General features: G+C 38.6%; 1 protein-coding gene across 2 annotated transcripts in view; it reads left to right on the top strand.

Annotated features, from left to right (window-relative positions):
- The window catches only part of PKIB (cAMP-dependent protein kinase inhibitor beta), a 41,181-nt gene extending 20,509 nt beyond the window's left edge, over window positions 1–20,672 (top strand). Inside the window, exons 3-4 of one of the 2 annotated variants that reach the window (XM_032862430.1) lie at window positions 14,611–14,787; window positions 20,041–20,672. In XM_032862430.1, the coding sequence (XP_032718321.1) occupies window positions 14,611–14,787; window positions 20,041–20,108 (245 nt within the window). In that variant the 3' untranslated portion in view covers window positions 20,109–20,672. Of the gene's footprint in view, window positions 1–14,610; window positions 14,788–14,897; window positions 15,045–20,040 lie in introns of those variants that run through there. The other variant, XM_032862431.1, reaches the window with a different exon arrangement.
- The last annotated feature ends 469 nt before the right edge of the window (window positions 20,673–21,141 follow it).

Raw genomic sequence — 21,141 nt, forward strand, 5'->3', positions numbered from 1 at the left:
AAGCTACAATGAGATAGATTATACAGTTTATAGATTATACAACATAATTACAGTTTAGATTATACAGTTTACAGATTATACAACATAATCACAATATAAAGAATTTAGATATTAGGATTATTCATAAAAATTTTTTAAAAAGACAATATATTTGAAAAGATAAATGAAGGTATGTAAGTTATGTGTGAATAAAGAACAAAATATAATACAGTGAGGCAGACTTAAAAAAGAGCAAAACAGATTGTCTATAAATGGAAAATATAGATTAAAATTTGATGTGTAGTTTATGTAGCAGATTAGACACAGATGAAGTGATAACTAGTGAATGGGAAGATAGGTCGGAAAACATTATACAGAATATAGCACAGAGAAACGAAAGAAAGGGAAACTATGAAAGATTGAGAGATACGGTTAATAGACTGTCTATCTCATGTGTCTAACTGGAATTCCCAAGGAAATAATAAAGGATTAAAGTGGTATTCAAATAAATACCACCTGAGAATTTTCCAGAATCGATGAAAGTCTTTAAATTCAGGAATACTAACAAATCTTAAGAAGGATTAAAAAAAAAAAAAAGGGTTCTTAGGCACCTTGTATGACATTTCAGGACATCAAAGAGATAAATCCTCAAAATAAGCCAGAAAAATAGACTCCACAAACTACCAAAAATGGTATATCAATTATACCATCAGTGTATTAGTCAGGGTTCTCTAGAAAAACAGAATCAATCAGGTATATATTTATTATAAAGAATTGGCTCATGCTACTATGGAGATTGAGAAATTCCAAAGTCTATAGTCAGCAAGCTAGACACCCAGGAGAGACAATGGTATTATTCCCTTCCAAGTCTGAGGGCCTGAAAAACAGAAGAGTGATGGTTTAAGTTTCAGTCCCAGGCTAAGTGTAAAGACAGCAGAGAGACTGATGCCCTAGCTGGGGCCTGAGACAGGCAGAGAGAGAAAATTCTTCCTTACTTAGTCTTTTATTATATTGAGGAATTCAGTGGATTGGATGATGACCATCCACATTGGAGAAGACAATCTTCTTTACTCAGTCCACTGACCCAAATGTTAATTCCAGAAACACCCTCACAGACATACCCAGAACATTGTTTGAACAAACACTAGGAACACTATGGCTGAGCCAAGTTGCCACATAAAATTATCGTATTCAACAACTTCTTAACAACAAAAATGGAATAAAGTATGTTAATATTGCGAAGTGCCTGGAGAAGGTAACTTCAACCTAGAATAGTGCACGAAGATGAGGATAAAATAGATCTTTTCAGACATAACAAAACCATTGGTTTCCCCAAAGGAATTTCTAAAAGCTATACTTTAAGGGAAAGGGGGAATTATCTCAGAATTGCAATGTATATATAAAAAAATGTCATGGAAATACAATGGTAATATGGATATAAAGAAGACAGTAGTTCTTAAATAATGCTGAAATATTTGATGTGAGTGTCATATCAGAAGCTTCCTTTCAAATGACTGACAAAAATTGTGTGTATGTTTACAGAGAAAGGGTAAATATAGCTGTTAACAATTCTTGAAATCAAATGGAGGTTACACACTGTTCTTTCAACTTACCTATATGACAGTATTTAAATACAAAATTCAAGGGAAGACACCATAATTTGAAGTCACTTATTTAATAATCCTAGAATTTGTCACAAATTATTATAAGCTCCATCTGTTTTTTCCATGATGAACAATCTTCCCATCAATGTCAATGTCAATGTTTCCTCTCTGTGAATCCTCCAAGATCACCAGCAGTAGTTCAGTGACCACATCACTAGCTTTGCTTTTTTCAGCAATCAAGGACCCATATGTATATGTGTCTATTTCTGGAATCTCTATTTTATTCTATTATGCTGTTTATTCTTGAAGAATGCCACTCTATCTTAATACCTAATATTTGTAATGAATCTTTATATCTGATGATCTAAGTCCTTAAACTTTATAATTAGTCTTCATTGTAAGTCCTTCTACCTTTTTCCTTCCTTTTTAAATAAGAAGTTATTCTTGGGTATGTTGCATTTACATATAAATTTTATAATCAGAACATCACTCATGCGGTGGATTTGCTTACAGAACTTCCATTTTTAATAACCTTTGAACAATACTCCTTGACAGTAGTCTCTACTTACACATAGTGCATCTTATGCATATTTTTATTATGTGACTTAGAAATGTTCATGGTTCCTCAGTGCTCAGAGGGACAAACACAATCTCCTCTTTTTTTTTTTAAGATTTATTTATTATTTTGAGGGAGAGAGAGAGCTTGTATATGTAAGCAGTGGTTAGGGGTAGGGGCAGAAGGAGAGGGAGAGAGAGAAGAGAGAAAAGCAGACTCCCTGCTGAGCATGGAGCCTAACACAGGGCTTGAACTCACGACCCTGAGATCACAACCTGAGCTGAAATCAAGAGTGAGGAATATACTTAACCAACTTAGACACCCAGGTGCCCCCACAATTTCCTTTTAAATGGCATTCATTTTCTTTGCAATCTGGGTTCCAGTGATGACTGCGCTCCAACTTATTTTTCCAACTCTATATGGCTTAACACTCCATCAGAGCTAGATGTTTCCTTTTCCTTTACTTAGAAGTTGCTTTGTACACTCACTTCTTCATGAGTTAGCTTAAATTATTTCCCTGGCTTGGTAAGTCTTTCATGTTTTTGTTTTTTTTTTTTTTAATCTGTATGAACCCCTCCCAGATATTAAGGTCCGATGTGTGTTCTATAGCTTCTATGAAGTCTCTCTTAATTACCAAAATTCAATAGCCATTTCCCTTTTATACTTCCATAGCATTTTTCATTTATACCATTTACATGGATATATCATATGTGGACTTCTGTTTTTACATTCCCTTTCATGTACATGTATTTCATCTGTACAGTGAGGTCACATACTTTTTCAGAGTAAAGATCATGCATTATGCTTTTTGTGTGTGTCCCGCTCTGGTAATTACAGTGTTTGGTCTTATTTCTCTAGTATCTTGCACTGAATGAAGGATGTTCAATAACAGTTGGCTGAATGAAGGCTGAGTCTCTGTTCAAGAAATATTTGGTGAAATGTAATAGAAGGAGCAATGTATGAGGTGTCAGATGGAATGGGCTCTGGTCTTGCCTCTGTCACTCGCTAGCTCTGTTCCTTAGCCAAATCATTTCATTTTTATGATCCTCAGTTTTCTTACCTGTAAAACGAAGATAGTATTGATCACCCTCACGGTACCGAATCACATACGTTGTATCTCACTAAAGTGATTTAAAATGGTGTGTGCTCAACACATGCTTATGCCTTTTTTCACATAATGAAAATCTTCATCATAGGAAATTTAGAAAACACAAAGTTAAACAAGAGAATAGAAATCATGTATAATAACACCACTCACAAAGAACTACTGTTAAAATTTTGGATATTTCCCTTATCATGTTTTTCTGTGCAACTGTTTTGAGAATTATTGTATATACTGGCTTTGAACTTTTTTATTATGTCCATTGAATATATTTTAGATACCATTTTTCATGAAGATTCATTTTTTCCTAATGAACTTCTATAATATTAAAGAAACATAGTAACAGAATGTATTCTTTTTTCAAAAGGCTTTTGTAAAAAGTTAGATGCATCCATATAAATAATTTCATTTCTATTAACTTAATTGTAGACAAACATCAATACACATAATTTGATGAACAAAAATATTTCAATGGTATAACTTTTCTCTCTGAAGTTACTCGCTATTTGGTTGGGAATTTTTTTTTGCCTATATGACCCAGAAAATCCTCAGAACAGCTTAAAAATTTTTGCTACTGTGATTTTGATTGAATTTTTTGCTTGATGAAACACTAAAATGATTTCTTCTTCTGCAAAGAAAAATAAAATACTGAAAAGAACTTAGGAAACAAATCAGAGCTTGAAAAGGCCCAATCATTTCCTCATTTTTCTCAGTTGGAAGAAAAAAAAAAGAGATGAGAATGAAATCTATTCAAAAAAGGACTAAAAGACATCCCAAAGAATTTTTTTTTTTTACTTTGATGAAATAGGAGAAAAAGACATTACTGGAACTTTTTAAGTTGTTTACATTTAAAAAAGCATCTTACCTATAAATCAACTTTATCCAATTTAATTAAGGAAAGGTTTATGAATGATTTCAGCCTCAGTCATGTTTTTCATGTTTGAGCTTGTGGCTCTGTCTATTTTAAATAGTTGGTATATGCCCTGGAATGTTGGCTTTCTAGAAAATTTTCTTTTTTTCAAACTTTAAAAATTCAGAACTGTGTTGGCCTGAAAACTTATATTTTTAAGAGATATGATCAAATGATTTATAGAAGATATGAAAAAAATGATATTAAATAAATATATTCTAACTTCAAAATACAGATATGTATGATATTTGGTACATCTATGTATGTGAATGCTGAAAAAATTCTGGGAGGATATGCGCCAGAATTATAATAGTGCTGTCACTGGATAATGGGTAAAAGGCAACTTCCTTTTTTCCTTCCAGAAAAATTATCATTTTTCCCCAACAATGAGCATATATTATTTTCATATGCAAAAAGAAAATAATTCCTTTTGAAAGAGAGACAAGGAAGGATAATTGTTTCATTCAGTAAACAAACTCTGTATCAGAGTACCTACTGAGTGAATGACAGGCATGACTTAGTGCTGTGGTACATTGGTAAAAAACCTGTAAAAACCTATGCCTACAAAACCTGTGCCTACAGAAACCTATGCCTTAATGGAGCTTACATTGTAGTAGAGCGAGATAGTCAGTAGGCAACAGTGCAATCACAGCAAGTTATAATATGCATTCAAGCTACTAAGTGCCAAGGGAATATAGAGCAAGTTAAGGGAGGTTAGGAGCAACAGGGAGAAGACAGTTTCAAATGCGCTGAGGAGGCTTACTGAGAAAGCAGAATTGTCTCACAAATTTTGTGATTCTTCTTTCCTCACCAGATAGTGTCGTTATGTTATTACTCAGATTAAGAATTGTTTTTCAGGTGTCATGAAGAAATTGATAATTCCAATCATATCTTAACTAGTAATGAAACACTCAAACATGGTTTGTTGCTGGAATTACACAAAATGTTCACCCTTAGGGAGAAACCATGATGAATGGTGTAAGGGAGATTTGGTCTTCTGTGACAGGTGGCTTATCTAGAACAGATATTGCAGAAAGGTAGCCAACTTGGAGGGGATTTGGGGGACAGGATGTAATTTTTTAGGCTCTTTTCCCCGCCTAAACACCAAATTTCTGGAAATATCTCTGCGTTAATCTTTTCTTGTCTTTATAACTTACAATGTCAGAGGCTGTTTCTAGAGCCAAAGGAAAAGCCTACTTTAACAGGATAATCAATGTTTATAATGATAATCTATTATAGTGCCTATGAATTAATATGATCGATTACTAAATAAATTTCATTTGTGTGGTCATTAACTGAGCACATTTATATCCATTAGTTTGTTGGGTTCCAAGGTAGTAAAATAGGTAGTATTAATTCTACTTTTGATAAATGTGGAAATTTAATTAACAGAGAAGTTAAATGTCTTATTGAAAGTTGCAAGTTTATTAGAAGGCGATGCAAGATGCCACTACATGCTCACTTTTAGGTGACCAAAATTTCCATTGCGCCATTTGGACTGCTTAATAAATATGAGGACTAATTTAAGGGCAGTCATTCCAAGGGTATATTAAGGTAGTTCAGTAATGCTGTCATTGCTCAGACCTCTGCTTTGAAATCTCGAAATAGAATTCTTTTGAGTATATGCAAATCTAAATTACTTAAGGAAGCTTTGAAAAAAACCTGAAGTCATTTCAGTACAAAAAAATGGGTGATCAGTTGGGATAGTTTTTTTTTTTTTTTTTAAAGATTTTGTTTATTCATTTGACGGAGATGACAAGTAGGCAGAGAGGAGGAAGCAGGCTCCCTGCCGAGCAGAGAGCCCGATGCGGGGCTCGATTCCAGGACTCTGGGACTGTGACCCGAGCCGAAGGCAGAGGCTTTAACCCACTGAGCCACCCAGGTGCCCCAGTTGGGATAGTTTTTAACTAAAACAGTTTACTATAAAATATAATGTTATATTTTAAATGTAGCATTATTCTTCCATTATATTATATAAGAGTATAAAGTGGGTTGCACTGATGAAATCACAAAAATATTTTAGGTGGTGGAATACATGTGTAGCTTCCTAAAGGAATGGTTTTGATGAATATGGCACACACACACATATAAATATATAACATTTGTATATGTTAGTAAAATTAGTTCTTTTGTGTCACTGCATTTTTCCTTTTGAAGACATATAAGCATATATGTTACAAAAATTTTCTGAAGTAAAAGCATGCAGTTTAAAGTGTCCAAGCTTGGGGTGCCTGGGTGGCTTCACTGGTTAAACGTCTGCCCAAGGTCCTGGGATCTGGCCCTTCGTAGGGCTCCCTGCTCTACGGAGAGCCTGCTTCTCCCTCTCCCTCTGCCTGCCTCTCTGCTTGTGCTCTCTTTCTCTCTCTCTGTCAAATAAATAAATAAAATCTTTTAAAAAATTAATAAATTGTCCAAGCTTAAGCTATTCCTTTAGATGACCTTCACACTGAAGAAAAATTATGGAACTAGTTTTTGTCATAGATGTACCACTCTCAATAATAATCCCAGGAAAGAAAATAAGCCCAGAGGATAAAAGGCTCTATTTTCCCCCTTGTTGAGAATGAAAATGGTAAAAGAGAATTTGTTGAATGAGTTAAAACTATAGGATCTGGGCTATTTAAAGTGTTAGAGGACTAGGGCCCCTGGGTGGCTCAGTGGGTTAAGCCTCTGCCTTCGGCTCAGATTATGATCTCAGGGTCCTGGGATCGAGCCCCACGTCGGCTCTCTACTCAATGGGGAGCCTGCTTCTCTGTCTCTCTCTGCCTGCCTCTCTGCCTACTTGTGATCTCTATCTCTGTCAAATAAATAAATAACAGCCCATGTACTAGGTAGAGGGATACAAAGGTATTTCTACCATGACCATGTTGGTCAGATTAACTTCCCTTTTCCTCCTTTCTATTGATGTCATCAAAAGTCACTTGACATTTTAAAACCACGGTCTCATTAAAAAAGGAACTGACTTCTTAGAACTTCCTTTGAACCCCCCTGCACAGACAGATTGTGTTCACTCTGACATGGGAATGGTGCACGCAAACCATAGGATCCTCAAAATTATTTCATTTTCCCAGTAGTGCAAATTCAGTTCTTGGGCTTTTGTGAGCTTGGAGAATCTTTGTGCCTTTTTTGAAATCTAAGAACACTTTGTGTCCGAAAATGGTTGGAAAAGGCGAAGATGAGAGGTGGATGATCTGAGAGCAGTCTCTTGCTGGAATTTGCTCGCTCTTTCTCTGGAACCCCCCTCTGCAGTTCTGCCCCATCTTCTCTTTTGGACCTAACCACTCCCTCCCCTATGCACGTCCCAGAGCTGCCTGGCTTTGCGGCCTTTCCAGGTCTCCAGCTGAGGCAAGGGAAATCCTTACTGTGGCAAGCAGCAGAGTGCTTTGCACACAGTTGGTGTTAAATAAGTACGTTCTGAGTTGAATACAAGTACTTCCTTTAGTAGCCTGCAGTACCTTAATAAAATAAGAAAACAACGATATTTGTGTCCCTTGAATGGAAAAAGGAGAATGTGAGAAATATGTGAGAATGAAGGAGTACAGGCAGGGTGTGAGGTAATGTGGGGGAAAAATTGAGAACGGTTCGTTCTAATTCAAGCTAAGTGGTCTCAATTCTGATCACTCAGAAAGATAGAAATAAAAAGGTGGGAAGTAAAAGCCAAAACTACATCAGACGTAAGATAGGAGGGATGCTCTGCTACAACTTACAACCATTTAGAATGACGTTCATCTAAAGGAGAACTGAAAATATCACTGTGTGTCCTGGATACCACCCATCACGCATAACACCCACATGCACAGATGTGCTACCCAAGATGATGTACTGATAATTAGGGAAATCTGTTTTGGAGAGTAGCAGGGGGGAGTCATGATAATGGCAGAAAGAGGACTGTCTGGACTTCGAAAAGACTTTGACACAAACTGGCTGCATTATGGTAAATCACTCAAGTGTCTGGGTCTATACCATTTACGTGGAATGGTCTTTTGGGGAAGCTGCAAGGGGTACGGGGAGGCCTGTGGCAAGCGAACTCCCTATAATCCTTGATGGAAGGTGTGTTTCCGGTAAGTTTTTCTAGCAGGAAATGAAAAAGTAGGATGACCAGTTAAATGTGGACCCCTCCACTCAAGGAGGTTGAGTGCTTAGTAAAGTTGAGGTTCTTATCCATATCAGTCCACATTATTATTCTAAGTGACCCTATCTTAGCATAACAATGTTATTGTGTCAGAAGGGTATTCAGATATGTGAATTACTTTATCTGGAAGATTATAGGAAAGTCAATTTGCTTTTATATTTAGAATTTTACAGGTTTCAGTTGTCCAAAAATTCTGCATGGTAGAAATAGCTTTCATGTGCCTACAAATGTATATTGAAGGGTTTAATCATTTGTTTATGTTTAAATCATTATCAGGAAAGAGTCTAAGCATGAAAAATAATATGTGTGTCAATAGACTAGAAGTTGAATTTCCTTTGGCTTGTACTTGAGGCACAGAAACTCCCTATGTGGAGGAATTACCAAAAAAAAAAAAAAAAAAGGAAGGTCTCTAAGTTAAAAAAAAAATCATTTTTATACAGGTATATGTTTCATGTTAAGCTCTGTTTAGCCTAAAATGGTCTTAGTACTTAGGTGAGTAGATGTGTTAGGATTCCCATTTTTAGAGGTGGATACTTTTACTTTATTTCAAAGAACAGGATTTGAGGTCAGGAAAGCTACTGAAAAGAGTAGAATGTGTTTGATCTCACCAGACTGTGGGTTCCTCTTTGTAGCTTGTGGGCCTAGCACAGGGCCTGGCACTTAATAATTTAGCAGGAGCTTGATAAATGTCGACTGGATGAATAAATAATTATCCGTTTTTGTTGGTCCACATTGAGAGGCAATTACTAGGTTTCTCTGACCTTGTTTGGAAGAAGTTTTCGTACTCCAGAACAGAAAATCTTGCAAAATAAGAGCTGTAGGCGGACAACTGAAGAAATATAGCATGAGGTGCTGAAACTTGGAGAGAGAGAGAGACATCAACGGAGACCAGTCTGTGTCTCGCTCTATCTCATCCTCTCTTTCTTATGACCAGGAAAAGCACTAATTTTCCAAAATATATGTTCTTCATTGTTACTTTAAGTGTTTTGTTTTGTTTTTTTGTTTTTTTTTTTTCCAGAGAGCCTGACTCACACCTCCAGGGAACTGATTAACGGGTAAGAAGTGTATTTCAAGTCATTCATGCAGAATGAGTTTCACTGTAGGAGGTGAAGTGAGTGATACCGATCCAGAGATTAGAGAAAAGGTAACCAGCTCCTTGCAGTCTCCGCTTCAAGTAAGGGAACTTGAGAAGAGAGTGAGTGTGAGCTCTGAGGCTGGAACATCTCAGCTAGGAGAGAAAGAAACTGCAAAAACTTTAGTTCCTGGTTATACTTTTAACCTACTAACACACTCCCTTCTTAGCTCACTGGGAGCTGACCAGTGATTTTATATACATAAATACACATGCATACCTACATGCGTATATATAAGTACACATGTCTTATAGATACGTATTCTTCCAGTGCTTCAGTTAGCTTGAACATGTTTGTCCTCTTCATGCTGATGTTGCATTTTCGATTTGACAGAGCTGCAGATGCTGGCATGTGTGTCTATATGACCGGGTAATGGGCTTTTGTTAAGGCACCTTGAAAACTGTGTGTTTCCAAAAGAGATGAAAGAGATGAAAATTACATCACCTTGCTAGGGGCATGCAAGGACTTCTGTGAAATCTCCAAATGTCCAAATGGTTTCCACTCTTGTAATCATCCACAGTTGACAAAGCAGAACTCATCCAGATTCCCTACTAATTCTGTAGAAGAAAAAGAGGAGGAGTTGCTAGTGAGTCAGCTGCCTTCGTTAGCAAACATAAACATAATTAGCTTTTCAAGCCCCCAAAATTAGAAGGACTTGGAAGTTAATCTCTTCTGTGTTTATTTATTAGTACTATTTCCTCATCTTTCTATGGGTTATGTTACAAAGCATTTGAAAAGAGCAGTTCTCTCTCCCTATAACGTTGACCAAGAAAGGATTCACCGAAAATTAAAGCAGACATTTATTTGGGCAATTAGAATTGCAATTCGGGAAACACAGATTCAGGTAGACACCTAAATTGCATTCCAACGAAGACAAAGGCGGGAGGGGCAGAGATATAAAGATGGAAGGATAGGAGTGTAGTTTTCATTTAGGTCCTCTGTGCAAAAGAGGAATTGAAAAATTAACTGGGATTGGTTGTGTATGCAAATGAAGGACCGAAGCTTGTTAAACTGAATTCGCTCCTTTAGAAGTGAAGCACCACAGGTGATCCAGTTGCCATGGTGAGGAGGAAGTTAAGTCCAGGCTGAGGGCTTGCAGCTGGCTTTAAAGCTCAGAAAGTTTGGGCACCTGGGTGGCTCAGTGGGTTAAGTGACTGCCTTTGGCTCAGGTTGTGATCCCAGGGTACTGGGGGATAGAGCCTTTCGTGGGGCTCCCTGCCCAGTGGGGAGTCTGCTTCTCCGTCTCCCTCCTGGTGCTCTGCCTACTTGTGCTCTCACACTCTCTCTGTCAAATAAATAAATAAAATTTTAAGAGAAATTTCATAGTTTCTCTGTTGAGGATGTGCATAAATTCCTCTCCTCTTATGGCCTCCTAACAACCCTTTTTTAAAGGAGACTCTTTTAACTAGGCTTGCTTGCTCCCTTTTGAAATCTTCTTTTACAATGTATATAATCATCCCTCTAAAAAAAAAAAAAAATCAGACATATGTAATCAATGTTGCATAGGACAATAATGACAGGCAGGTAAGATGACTCTTTGTTACAGGAAGAAACTTACATTTACAGATGCACTATTTTCAGTTAAATTGTCAAAGTGTGACTTTTAGAGACTTTCTGTGCTAGAATATCTGTGTATTCTTAATTTTGTCAGGTGACTGTATTTCAGTACTTTTAAGTTACAATAATAATATATGCTCATTATTACAAGTTAACATATGTAAGGAAGTACCAACAAATGGTTAACATTCTTCTTGTTCTCTCTTACATTTTCAACTAGGGTTTTTTATTCTTTTTACAAACTTTTACAAAGTTGAGATCATATTGCATTCATTGCTTCCCCTCCCCCACACTTTTAAAATTTGCTTCATTTTGCAATGTGTCATGGACACATCTCTGTAGGTAGATCTAACTAAACTTAACACATTCTTTGTAGCTGTATAATGTTCCATAATGTAACATAGTTTATTCAACCATTCTTCCCTCACAGACTTTTAGATTATTTCCAATGCTACAGTAAATCTCCTTGCCAGAGAAATCAGAAGAGCCCATTTGAGAATGACCCTGTGGGTTCCAGAGTTCCCGCCACGCAGTGATCTCTAAGTCATGGACACGTTCTGTCAGGAAGATGAGATGACTTTTCACAGCAGACATCTCCCTCTCCCCACAGCCCTGGAGGGCAGGGCTGGGTGAACTGCTGTTTTGTGGAGGAGCCTGGCATCCTCCACAGCCCTGGTGTCAGTGGCAGGCTCTGAAAGGAAGAGCATCCTGGAAAGAGGGAGAGCTTTGAAATGACAAAGTAAAGCTCCGGGGTAAAGCAGGCTCTCATGGCTTGGCCTCCCCGCACATCCAATTCTGTTTCTGATCTTAAAATGGTAGTTAACAAATATAACTTTGACAAACTTTTAGAGAGTTTTGTGATCTTATTTTCTAACACTAATAGACAAAAAAGGAGTCATTTAGAAAGACCATGTCTGAAGTAATAATGTAAAGGTAAGAACAAAAACTTCTAAAATAGCAGCCAATAGCCAAGAAGCCTTGAAGTAAACTTGGAGACCAGAATTTCTTCTTCCGTGTTAACGGTCTACAGGCCACCTTTTGGAAGTTCCCTTTTGATATACAAATTCTAATTCAATACTTCTTTAACATAGACCATCTTACTAAAGAAGTTTCCTCACTTCATTTAATATAAAATATATAGCATTTAAGTATTCTAAATAACATATCTTAATATCTTTATATGTGTTGTTATCTTCAACTTTAAGATTTTAGACTCTGAGGTCGGTAGTCATCAAAGTATTCATAGAACTGGTCCTCGAGTCTTAGCATAGTTAATTTACTTGTGTGACACAGTAAAGTGCTCCATAGAAATAAACATTTGATCATGGCCATGGCTCCTGATGTGCTGTTAACTGGCTGAGGACACACTGGAAGCCTGTAAATGGGGTCTCTTTCCAAACTTGGTGTCAGGCACCTCTCATGAACTACAGAGAAGAGCTCTATAACTGACATTCCTGTATTATAGATAACTAAACATTTAAGCCAGAGAGGAATACCTGTGAAGAGATAGGGAATCTCTCCTTCTCTTTCTCTCCCTCACAAACCCACACACATACATATATACGCATATACATAATTTTCCCTATTTAAAGAGTAATGAAGGACAGAATCAAAAGTAGCTATTGTATGTCTGTCTATATCTATCACAGGGATTTGGAAAGATAATTTTGTGGCAATCCATGTCATCATGCCTTAACAGTGACGTGAAACCGGATTTGCTTGCTTGTGTGCTATAGTAGCAGCTGCGCGACTCCCAGTTAATCATTTAACCTCCCTGAGCCCTGGGCTCCGTATCCATGTAGGGAGGGTTGTTCCTTACTACCTCATAAGATTATTAGGAGGATTAAAATGAGATAATAGATATAAAATGTTCATGTTGAATTGAATAAACCTAGTTTCCCTCTTAGGAAACTTAAGTGGTCTTCCACTATGAAGATGTTTCTTGGTAGGATTAAAGGGATACATAGAATGGCGGTGGGGTAAAGAAAACTTTGCAACGTGAATGATGATACCAATAAACAAACATGGTTTTAGAGTTATGAGGAATTTCAATATGCTTTATCTTATTAGTTCTTCACAAGAATACTGTGGATCAGGCTAATATTTTTACACCCATTACACGGGGAGGAACTGTGACTCAGAGAAATTAAATGAATTAGTATCACCTGCAAGCCTATAATGGAATGAAGTTCTTTTTGACTAACAGTCCAGTGCTCTTTACATTGCTCTATGTTGTCTGTCAATGCCAGACAGTTGGCAAATACTAAACAGAATTCTAATTGGTTCCAAAGTTGTGTCTGAAAATCTAGCTGTGTTCTCAAATTTTCCACGGTTCTTGCAAAAAATGTGCCTATTTGGGGAAGGAGCCTCGCCTACTCCTGGACTCCCGAGGGCCACACTGAGCTCAGCGTGCGTTTCTTGGGTCTGTGGAACCAAAGGAGTTGTAATTCTAATACGAAACGCACTGTATTTTGTGACTATTTCACTTTATTTTTAGCATTTCCTGAATCGAAGTTAAGCAGTTGGAAAGGGCTCCCTTCCAACAGTGGTGAAAAGCTTGGTTTGCTCTGTGTAGGTCAAGACTCAGCTATTTCTGCCCTCAAGCACCATAAGTGATTGTCTCCCTCCCTGGGTTGATACTCAGCATATTCTGTGGCATGACGGTATCTGTCTTCGCATGTATACCTTCTTTCTCCTCTTTGAGAGCACAAGTCCCCTAAAAACAGAGAGTCTAGTGTCCCTTTGTACTCTCAGGGCCCGGCGGAGAGCCTAGGGCTTCACAGGTTCTCCATAGATGCTTGCCCCTGCTGCTGCTGCTTTTGTGATACCACTAGCATTGACTTCTTAGGGAAGATTCATTAGAAAACAACCTATGAACGAGGGTTAGTTTTAGAATAAACAGTGTCTGCTGCCTCCCTGCCTCCCTGTAGCATAAATGATTTCCTAAGACTACTTTCATAGAGACAATTACTAGAAAGATAAAGGATGCTTTGGAAAGCACTAGTAATTACCAGGTCCACTTAAAGGCGAGAAAAGGCGATACAGGTTCTATTCCCCTAAACACGAACATGAGGCTGTTGAAAATTAGCTGTGAGCCTCAAGCAGACCGAAATACACAGCTGTCACTGGGGCACAATGCCTTTGAGATGAAGTTGAATTTCTTATTTCTAAGGAGTAGAAGCCGAGTGTGTTTTGTTGGGGGCCTGCAAATTATAGTGATTTGGTTTCCACCTGAACAAGCACCACAAACAAATCCTGGCAGGCAGGCTCTCTACAGGAGTGGCCGAACAAGTCAGTTTTCATTTCCTTCCAAGCCCTGGTTGGGCCGATCCATCCATGGAAAAATAGAACAAAAGGCAAGAGATCACTGCCCCTAAAGCATCCTAGCGGCTTACGCGGCTCAGGGGTTATTTATAGCGAGCCGGCTCACACTGAGCACGCCCGGGTCTAGGCAGCGGATGTGCGAATGTGCGAACGGAGGCTTCAGGACCGCGACAGTAGACATCGATGCAAGGTGTGAGCAACGACTCTGTTTGCACGCCTGTCGCCGTTTCGGTCTGGCCATGCCTTTCACCACCACTGTGAACGTTTACCTCCCAATAGGCTCATCCTCCTCTTCATGTGCACCTTCTATCTGCAGATGTTGCTATGAGGACAGATTCATCCGAGATGACTGATGTGGAGTCCGTGGTCAACAATTTTGCCTCTTCGGCCAGGACTGGCCGCCGGAATGCCGTGCCGGACATCCAGGGCTCAGCCGGGATGGGCGGGTCCGCAGAGCTGCCCCTCAAACTGGAGGCCCTGTCCATGAAGGAAGGTAATGCACAAGTTCTCTCCTTGCCTCTGGAGCAGTCTCTCTTATAACTGGTTATATAAGTGCTCTTTTTTTCTTACGTGTGGACTAAGATCTCTCAGTTTTTGTTGCAGGCTAAGTGTCATTTTTTAGGCTTTCTGAAAGTGAACAGTTTTATCTTTTTCTCTCCCGATGTGTATGTGCAAGCTGAACATTTATGTATTTGTTGGACATGTCTAGTCACGCATAGTGCTCGAAATCAGGGATAAAATGTGAACAAATATAATCCCTCAATAAACTTAAAAATTCATCGAGAAACGCTCCTATATAAAATAGTTTCCCTCCTATCATCCCCTTAGCCAACCGCACTGGAGGCTTGTGCTTTGCTATAGTATTCTATAAGCTCTTCTCTGTCTCAGATCTAAGAAGTTTATCATCAGTTAAAGATGAGATCTTTAAGGCAAGTATTTGTATAAAAGGTAACCATTCTTCAGTGGAAAAAGTTGAATTAAGGACAAAGGGGAGCTGTCAAACCAATGGAGGAAAACTTGGGTTTGTCTCCCCATTGCTTACATACAGTTCATCTAGCTTCCAGAGTTCAGTCTTCTGGAAATAAACATAAAGATACTTTCAATAGAGTTTTAAAGAAGTCTTTTTAGTCAGAAAACATTCATGGAGGTTAAAGAAAATTTCAGTTCCAAGTCATTACCAAGATACCTGGGCCTTGTGCTCCATTTAGTCCAAGGTGGACTTTAGTATGGGTAAAAATTTATTGCCACTGCCAAGGAGGCAAGAGAGGGTAGCAGCTGCTGCATGCCCCACTCTGTTCATGCAGGTGCCAGAAGAAGGCTCTTGGTCCTCTGCCTCAGGACATTATTTGTTACCTGGTAAAGTTACAGATGTTCCTTGTTTGATCCTAGGAAATGCGGATGTCTTTGTCCAGGGACACCTCATGTGTTCCCAGAGGTCATTGCCTTTCTCATATGAGACCCTACAAGTAAGAGCAAAAAAGTGCCTACGTCCATACAAACTATTACAAGATGAGAAAAGGGAAAGAAAGAAAAAATAAATAAAAAATGTGTGTAATGGTTTTGGCCTTTTAAGTCTGAAAATGGAATGTGGTTATCAGACTGTGATGTTGCTGTTGAAGGGCCATCCTCAACTAGAGAGGCAGAGAAGCTAAGTTACCTGTTCGTACGACAGGCCTAATTTAAGTGTCCATTCCCCGGACACACACACAAAACCTTACTGATTCTTGACATTACCTCATTAAATGAAAGAGAAAAAAAAATATTCTGTGGGAGAGTTAGTAGTCTTCACCATTTTTTTTTTGGCCACTAAAGAGACTGTTCTCTGAAAGAATATTGTTACTATTTTTATATGTTAAAGAACAAAAATTCAACTAAGTAAATTTGAAGACCTAATTGGCTTTATAAAGGGGTTCATGAATCAAGCAGCATTCTATCTAGCAAGCAGAGGGGAGCCCTGAGGAGCTATACAAATGGAAAGAGAGTGGGGCAGAGAAGTTACTAGCAAAAGAAAAGAAAGCATTGTTCCAAGCGAAATCACATGCCCTTAGAGGGAAGGGAAAGGGGATTATTAGGTGGATTACTATGTAGTTATTAGGTGGTTTCCATCAGATCTGTCCTCTTTGGTTTTTGATAAGTATTTTTAGGTGGGAAGAACTGTAGGATCTCAAAGGTCCTGTATCCTGCATGAAATTAACCTACCTAAAATTTGTCTCATTCATAATTTGTCTTTATCTCTTACAAATTAATAACCATGATAGGGAGGACAATGATGCCTGATAACATATCGGCAAGAAGCGACAGAGGGGGGCGCCTGGGTGGCTCAGTGGGTTAAAGACTCTGCCTTCAGCTCAGGTCATGATCCCGGGGTCCTGGGATCGAGCCCCGCATCGGGCTCTCTGCTCAGCGGGGAGCCTGCTTCCCTTCCTCTCTCTCTGCCTGCCTCTCTGCCTACTTGTGATCTTTGTCTGTCAAATAAATAAATAAAAATCTTAAAAAAAAAGTGACAGAGGGTGACAGCTGTAAATGTCACAAAGGCCTTTTTTAAAAAATTATTTTTATTACCATATAATGTATTCTTTGCCCCAGGGGTACAGGTCTGTGAATCATCAGTCTTACACAATGCATAGCACTCACCATAGCACATACCCTCCCCAATGTCCATCCTCCAGCCACCCTATCCCTATGACCACCACCACCCCACCCACAACCCTAAGTTTGTTTTGTGAGATTAAGAGTCTCTTATGGTTTGTCTCCCTCCCGATTCCATCTTGTTTCATTTTTTCCTTCCGTAACCCCCAGGACAGCCTGCCCTGCCTCTCAAATTCCTCATATCAGGGAGATCATATGATAATTGTCTTTCTCTGATTGACTTATTTCTCTCAGCATAATACCCTCTAGTTCCATCCATGTCATCGCAAATGGCAAGATTTCATTTCTTTTGAGAGCTGCATAGTATTCCATTGTATATATATACCACATCTTCTTTATCCATTCCTCTGTTGACGGACATCTAGGCTCTTTCCATAGTTTGGCTATTGTGGACATTGCTATAAACATTCAGGTGCACATGACAAGGGTCTTTTCTTAACACCCTCTGTCACTATTTATTTGATCCATCATTATAATTTAGTGTCCAACAGGTGCTAAGCACCATTCTAAAAACTAACAGTGTAGTGGTAAACCAGACAAAGTCTTGCTGTCATGGATCTTATATCTCCAGTGGGACAGTAAAATTATCAACAAGTAAATATATGTCAACAGTGATATGTTCTATCAGAGAATTAAGTAGGATTTGGGGGTAGAGTTACAGCATGGCTTTAGACTGAGAAATGAGGGCAGCCCTAACTGAAACCAGAATGAAAAAGGTGTGTTTTGAATCACAACTGAAGGGAGCAGCAGGCACACAACGATCAGCAGTAAGCGTGGTCTTGGCAGAAGGAGCAGCTGGTAAAAAGCTTTTAGAGTGGACATGCCTCCAAATCCTTTGTCTCTCTCTCTCTCTGATCCTCACCACACCACACCTCTATTTCAAGATCACAAATGACATTGTCTCGGATGCAATCAGTGATCCATTCTTAGTCTCCGCCCTACATGATCTCCTGGCAGTTGTGTCTTGGTGGATCACACCCTCTTCCCTTGGCTTCCTGGACCCTCCCCTCTCCCGAATTTCTTCCTGCTTCACTGACTGTTCTTGTCCCTGCTGTTGATTCTTTATGTCCCCTACCTCTGAATGAATTAGATGGTACCAGAACTCAATCTTTGACCTCTTCTCTATCAGCATTCCCTCCTCTTGAGATATCACTTGATTTCACTGGGATAATATCATCTTCCTGATTACTCACAGATTTGTTATCTCTACCCAGAAGCTCCTCAGACTTCACACTCATAAGTCCATCTGCCTACTTGACCTCTCTGCTTGGCTATCTAACAGGAATCTCCAACTTCATGGGCAGGAAGGAGAACTCCAGATATTCTCCCTGACACCTGCTCTTCTTGCCTCTTCTCCATCTTGGTGAATGGGAGTTTGACGTGTCCAGTGGCTAGAGCCAAAACCTTGGGATTATCCTTGTCTCCCCTCTTTCTCTCAACTTTGTATCTAATCTATCTGCAAAAATTGTCAGCTCTACTTTCACATTTGTCCAGACAGCTGCCATTTTTCACCTAAAATATGAGGTCTCTTGGTACCTCTCGGACTCCATCTTCCAGTCTTTTTTCTCCCTTCTGTTCCACTTGCAGTTCCTTCCTGCACACTGATGCCTTTGATGTTGCTGTTCCCTCTGCTTGGGATGAACACTCTCCCTGCTACTGGCATCACTCACCCCTCCCCTTCTCAGGTCTTCACGTGCATCGCTCGCATGCCCTTTCTCCCCAGCCAATCCTACGTAAAGCTGTAACCTCCAGGCCCCAAGACTTCTTGACAACTCCTATTCTTTAATTTCCTCCATAGCACTCAGGACACCTCACACACCACACATTTTACCTGTTCTGTTTGTTCCTCATATCCCTCCTCAGACGTCTCCTGAGAGCTGGAATTCCCCCCCTCCCAACTGCTTGGTACATAATACATGCTTCACACGTATTTCCTGAGTGAAAGTTGAAGAACTGAATAGAGTCCATCAGATTAAACTTCAGAGATGCCAGTGATGATTTTAGTAAGCACTTTTGGAGAAGCAGTAGAAACTTAATCATTTCCATTTAAAACGGAAACAGCAAACAATAATACATTTTAAAGCACATACGACAAGATAGTCTGTGGAAGAATTGCGGTTGAAAGAAGGCCTTGTTAGTGTGAGTTTGGTAGTGACTTGAGGAAATGAGGAGTCGGGAGAAAGGGAGAGTCAGGTGAAAGGGAGGCGGGGATGATTGTTAGAGGCAGCTTCCTGATGAGGCAGAGACGGATAGGATCCCCGATCATGAAGGAATAGACCTGGAATGTCTGAGCAGCACCAGGACCGGCTCCACAGATGTGGGTGAATGCGGTTGCACAGGGCCCTGGGCTCAGAGGAGATTTGCACTTGGTGTCATGCTCTACTGTTCCTGTCTTGAAGTTGTTTGTCCATGTTTTTTGAACAAGAGATGCTGCATTTCCACTTTGCACAGGGCTCCCATAAATTGTGTAGCTTACCTTTTCCATTGTAATAAGAGGAAGGGTAGTAGGAATAAGTACAGACCATGGGTTTTAAAGGTTTTTTGGCAGAAAGTCGGGGGAGCTTTTATCTGATGATAAACCTGAATGATATTTTTACCCCTGTGAAGTAGAAAGTCAGATCATCTCCTAAGAGCGATGGAGTTAGAAGTGTGAGGAAGTGGGAGAGAGTGTGATACACTATGGGAAGATCATTAAGGGCGTGGGGTATGGAACCACTTGGCAAGGTCAAAATTGTGTCTCTGTGCTTACTAGCTCTATGACTTGGAGCAAGTCACTTAACCTCTCTGTGCTTTGATGGGCCAGTCTATAAATGGAGATTGTAATAATACCTCGGGAGACTGCTTGGTATGTAATGCTTCTGGAGAGTCAGAGAGAAAGGTAACTAGGAGAATGTAGATTCCCCAAACGACGCATATGTCTTTTCTTCGTGTAGTGTCCTTATCTAGATTGAGGGGAAAGCATGTCTGAATCAAGGAGAAAATGATTAAGGTGCATAAAGGAAATCCCAACTGTTTCATTGCAGTATAATATGAAATATATTTCACTATATGCTATAAGTGAATGAGATTATTTATTTTATTTATTTATTTATTTTAGATGTACAAAAGAAAAATGAAGAAACAACACAAAGGCAATTGGAAAAGCCGAAGAAAGAAGAAAAATGAAGGCTCAAAAACTATCAAAAGTACTGAATTTCTGTACATTGAAAGACTTAGTGGCTCTGCATTCCTGAGATATTTGATCTGGTAGTAACTATGGTAACATTGTAGCCCTAAACAACATGTGTGTATTAGACAATTTTGTTGTGATGCTACTCACTTAGAATGCAACCATGATGTCCAGTGTGGGTTATTAAAAAGCATATTACTTCCAAATTGCACCCTAGGAAAAGGCTAAGAATGTATGGTCACTTAAATCCGTATCATTATCTATAAACCCAACAAAATCCACTGCTCTCTTTTGGATTTACTTAGCCAGATGTATTTTTAATTCCATTTTTATGGTAATGGATGACTTGTTTCTTAGTAAATATAAAGCAAACACCATTCATTTAAAAATTATTGGAATTTCTAAGACATTATGGTTTTTTGGTAGGAAGGAATAATGGTCAAAAACACAGAGAGTGTTTGTTTTGTAACCAGAAATACACCATTTTTCCCCAAACCCTAAAAGGATTTGGAAAAATTACAGAAGTTGGACAACCTAAATATCTCTAGGATGTTTTTGTTTGATGCTACATCAAACAAATCAAACAAATGCTTTGTTTTTGTTTCTAGTCTATTCATATTGTGATTTTTTTCATGTGGACTCTTAGAACACAAAATTAGTGACAAATTGTTTATATGGAACATAACTATTAAATGAATTTCACTATCTTCCTTAACTTGGGTGTATGTGTGTGCATATGTTTTTCTTTAATATTAATTATACAATACAAAACACGTTACTAATTGCTTTATACTGTCTTTTTTTAATTCTTAGGGCTTTTGTGTATTGTGACTTGTTTCTAAAATGATTTCCTCAGGAATGCAGACCTTCATTTTTATATCTTTCCTAAAGTAGCTAACATAATACCTAAATATTTAGTGAATGTTGTAGGTAGAAATAGCAAAATATCTGCTTTTAATATATATTTAAGCATATATTTTGAAAGGAACAAAAACAAAACCAAAGTTTTAGTAAATTTTGATTTATTAG

This window comes from Lontra canadensis, unplaced genomic scaffold (assembly GCF_010015895.1).
Source record: "Lontra canadensis isolate GAN:19392208 unplaced genomic scaffold, GSC_riverotter_1.0 scaffold23, whole genome shotgun sequence".
Taxonomy (NCBI): Eukaryota; Metazoa; Chordata; class Mammalia; order Carnivora; family Mustelidae; genus Lontra; species Lontra canadensis.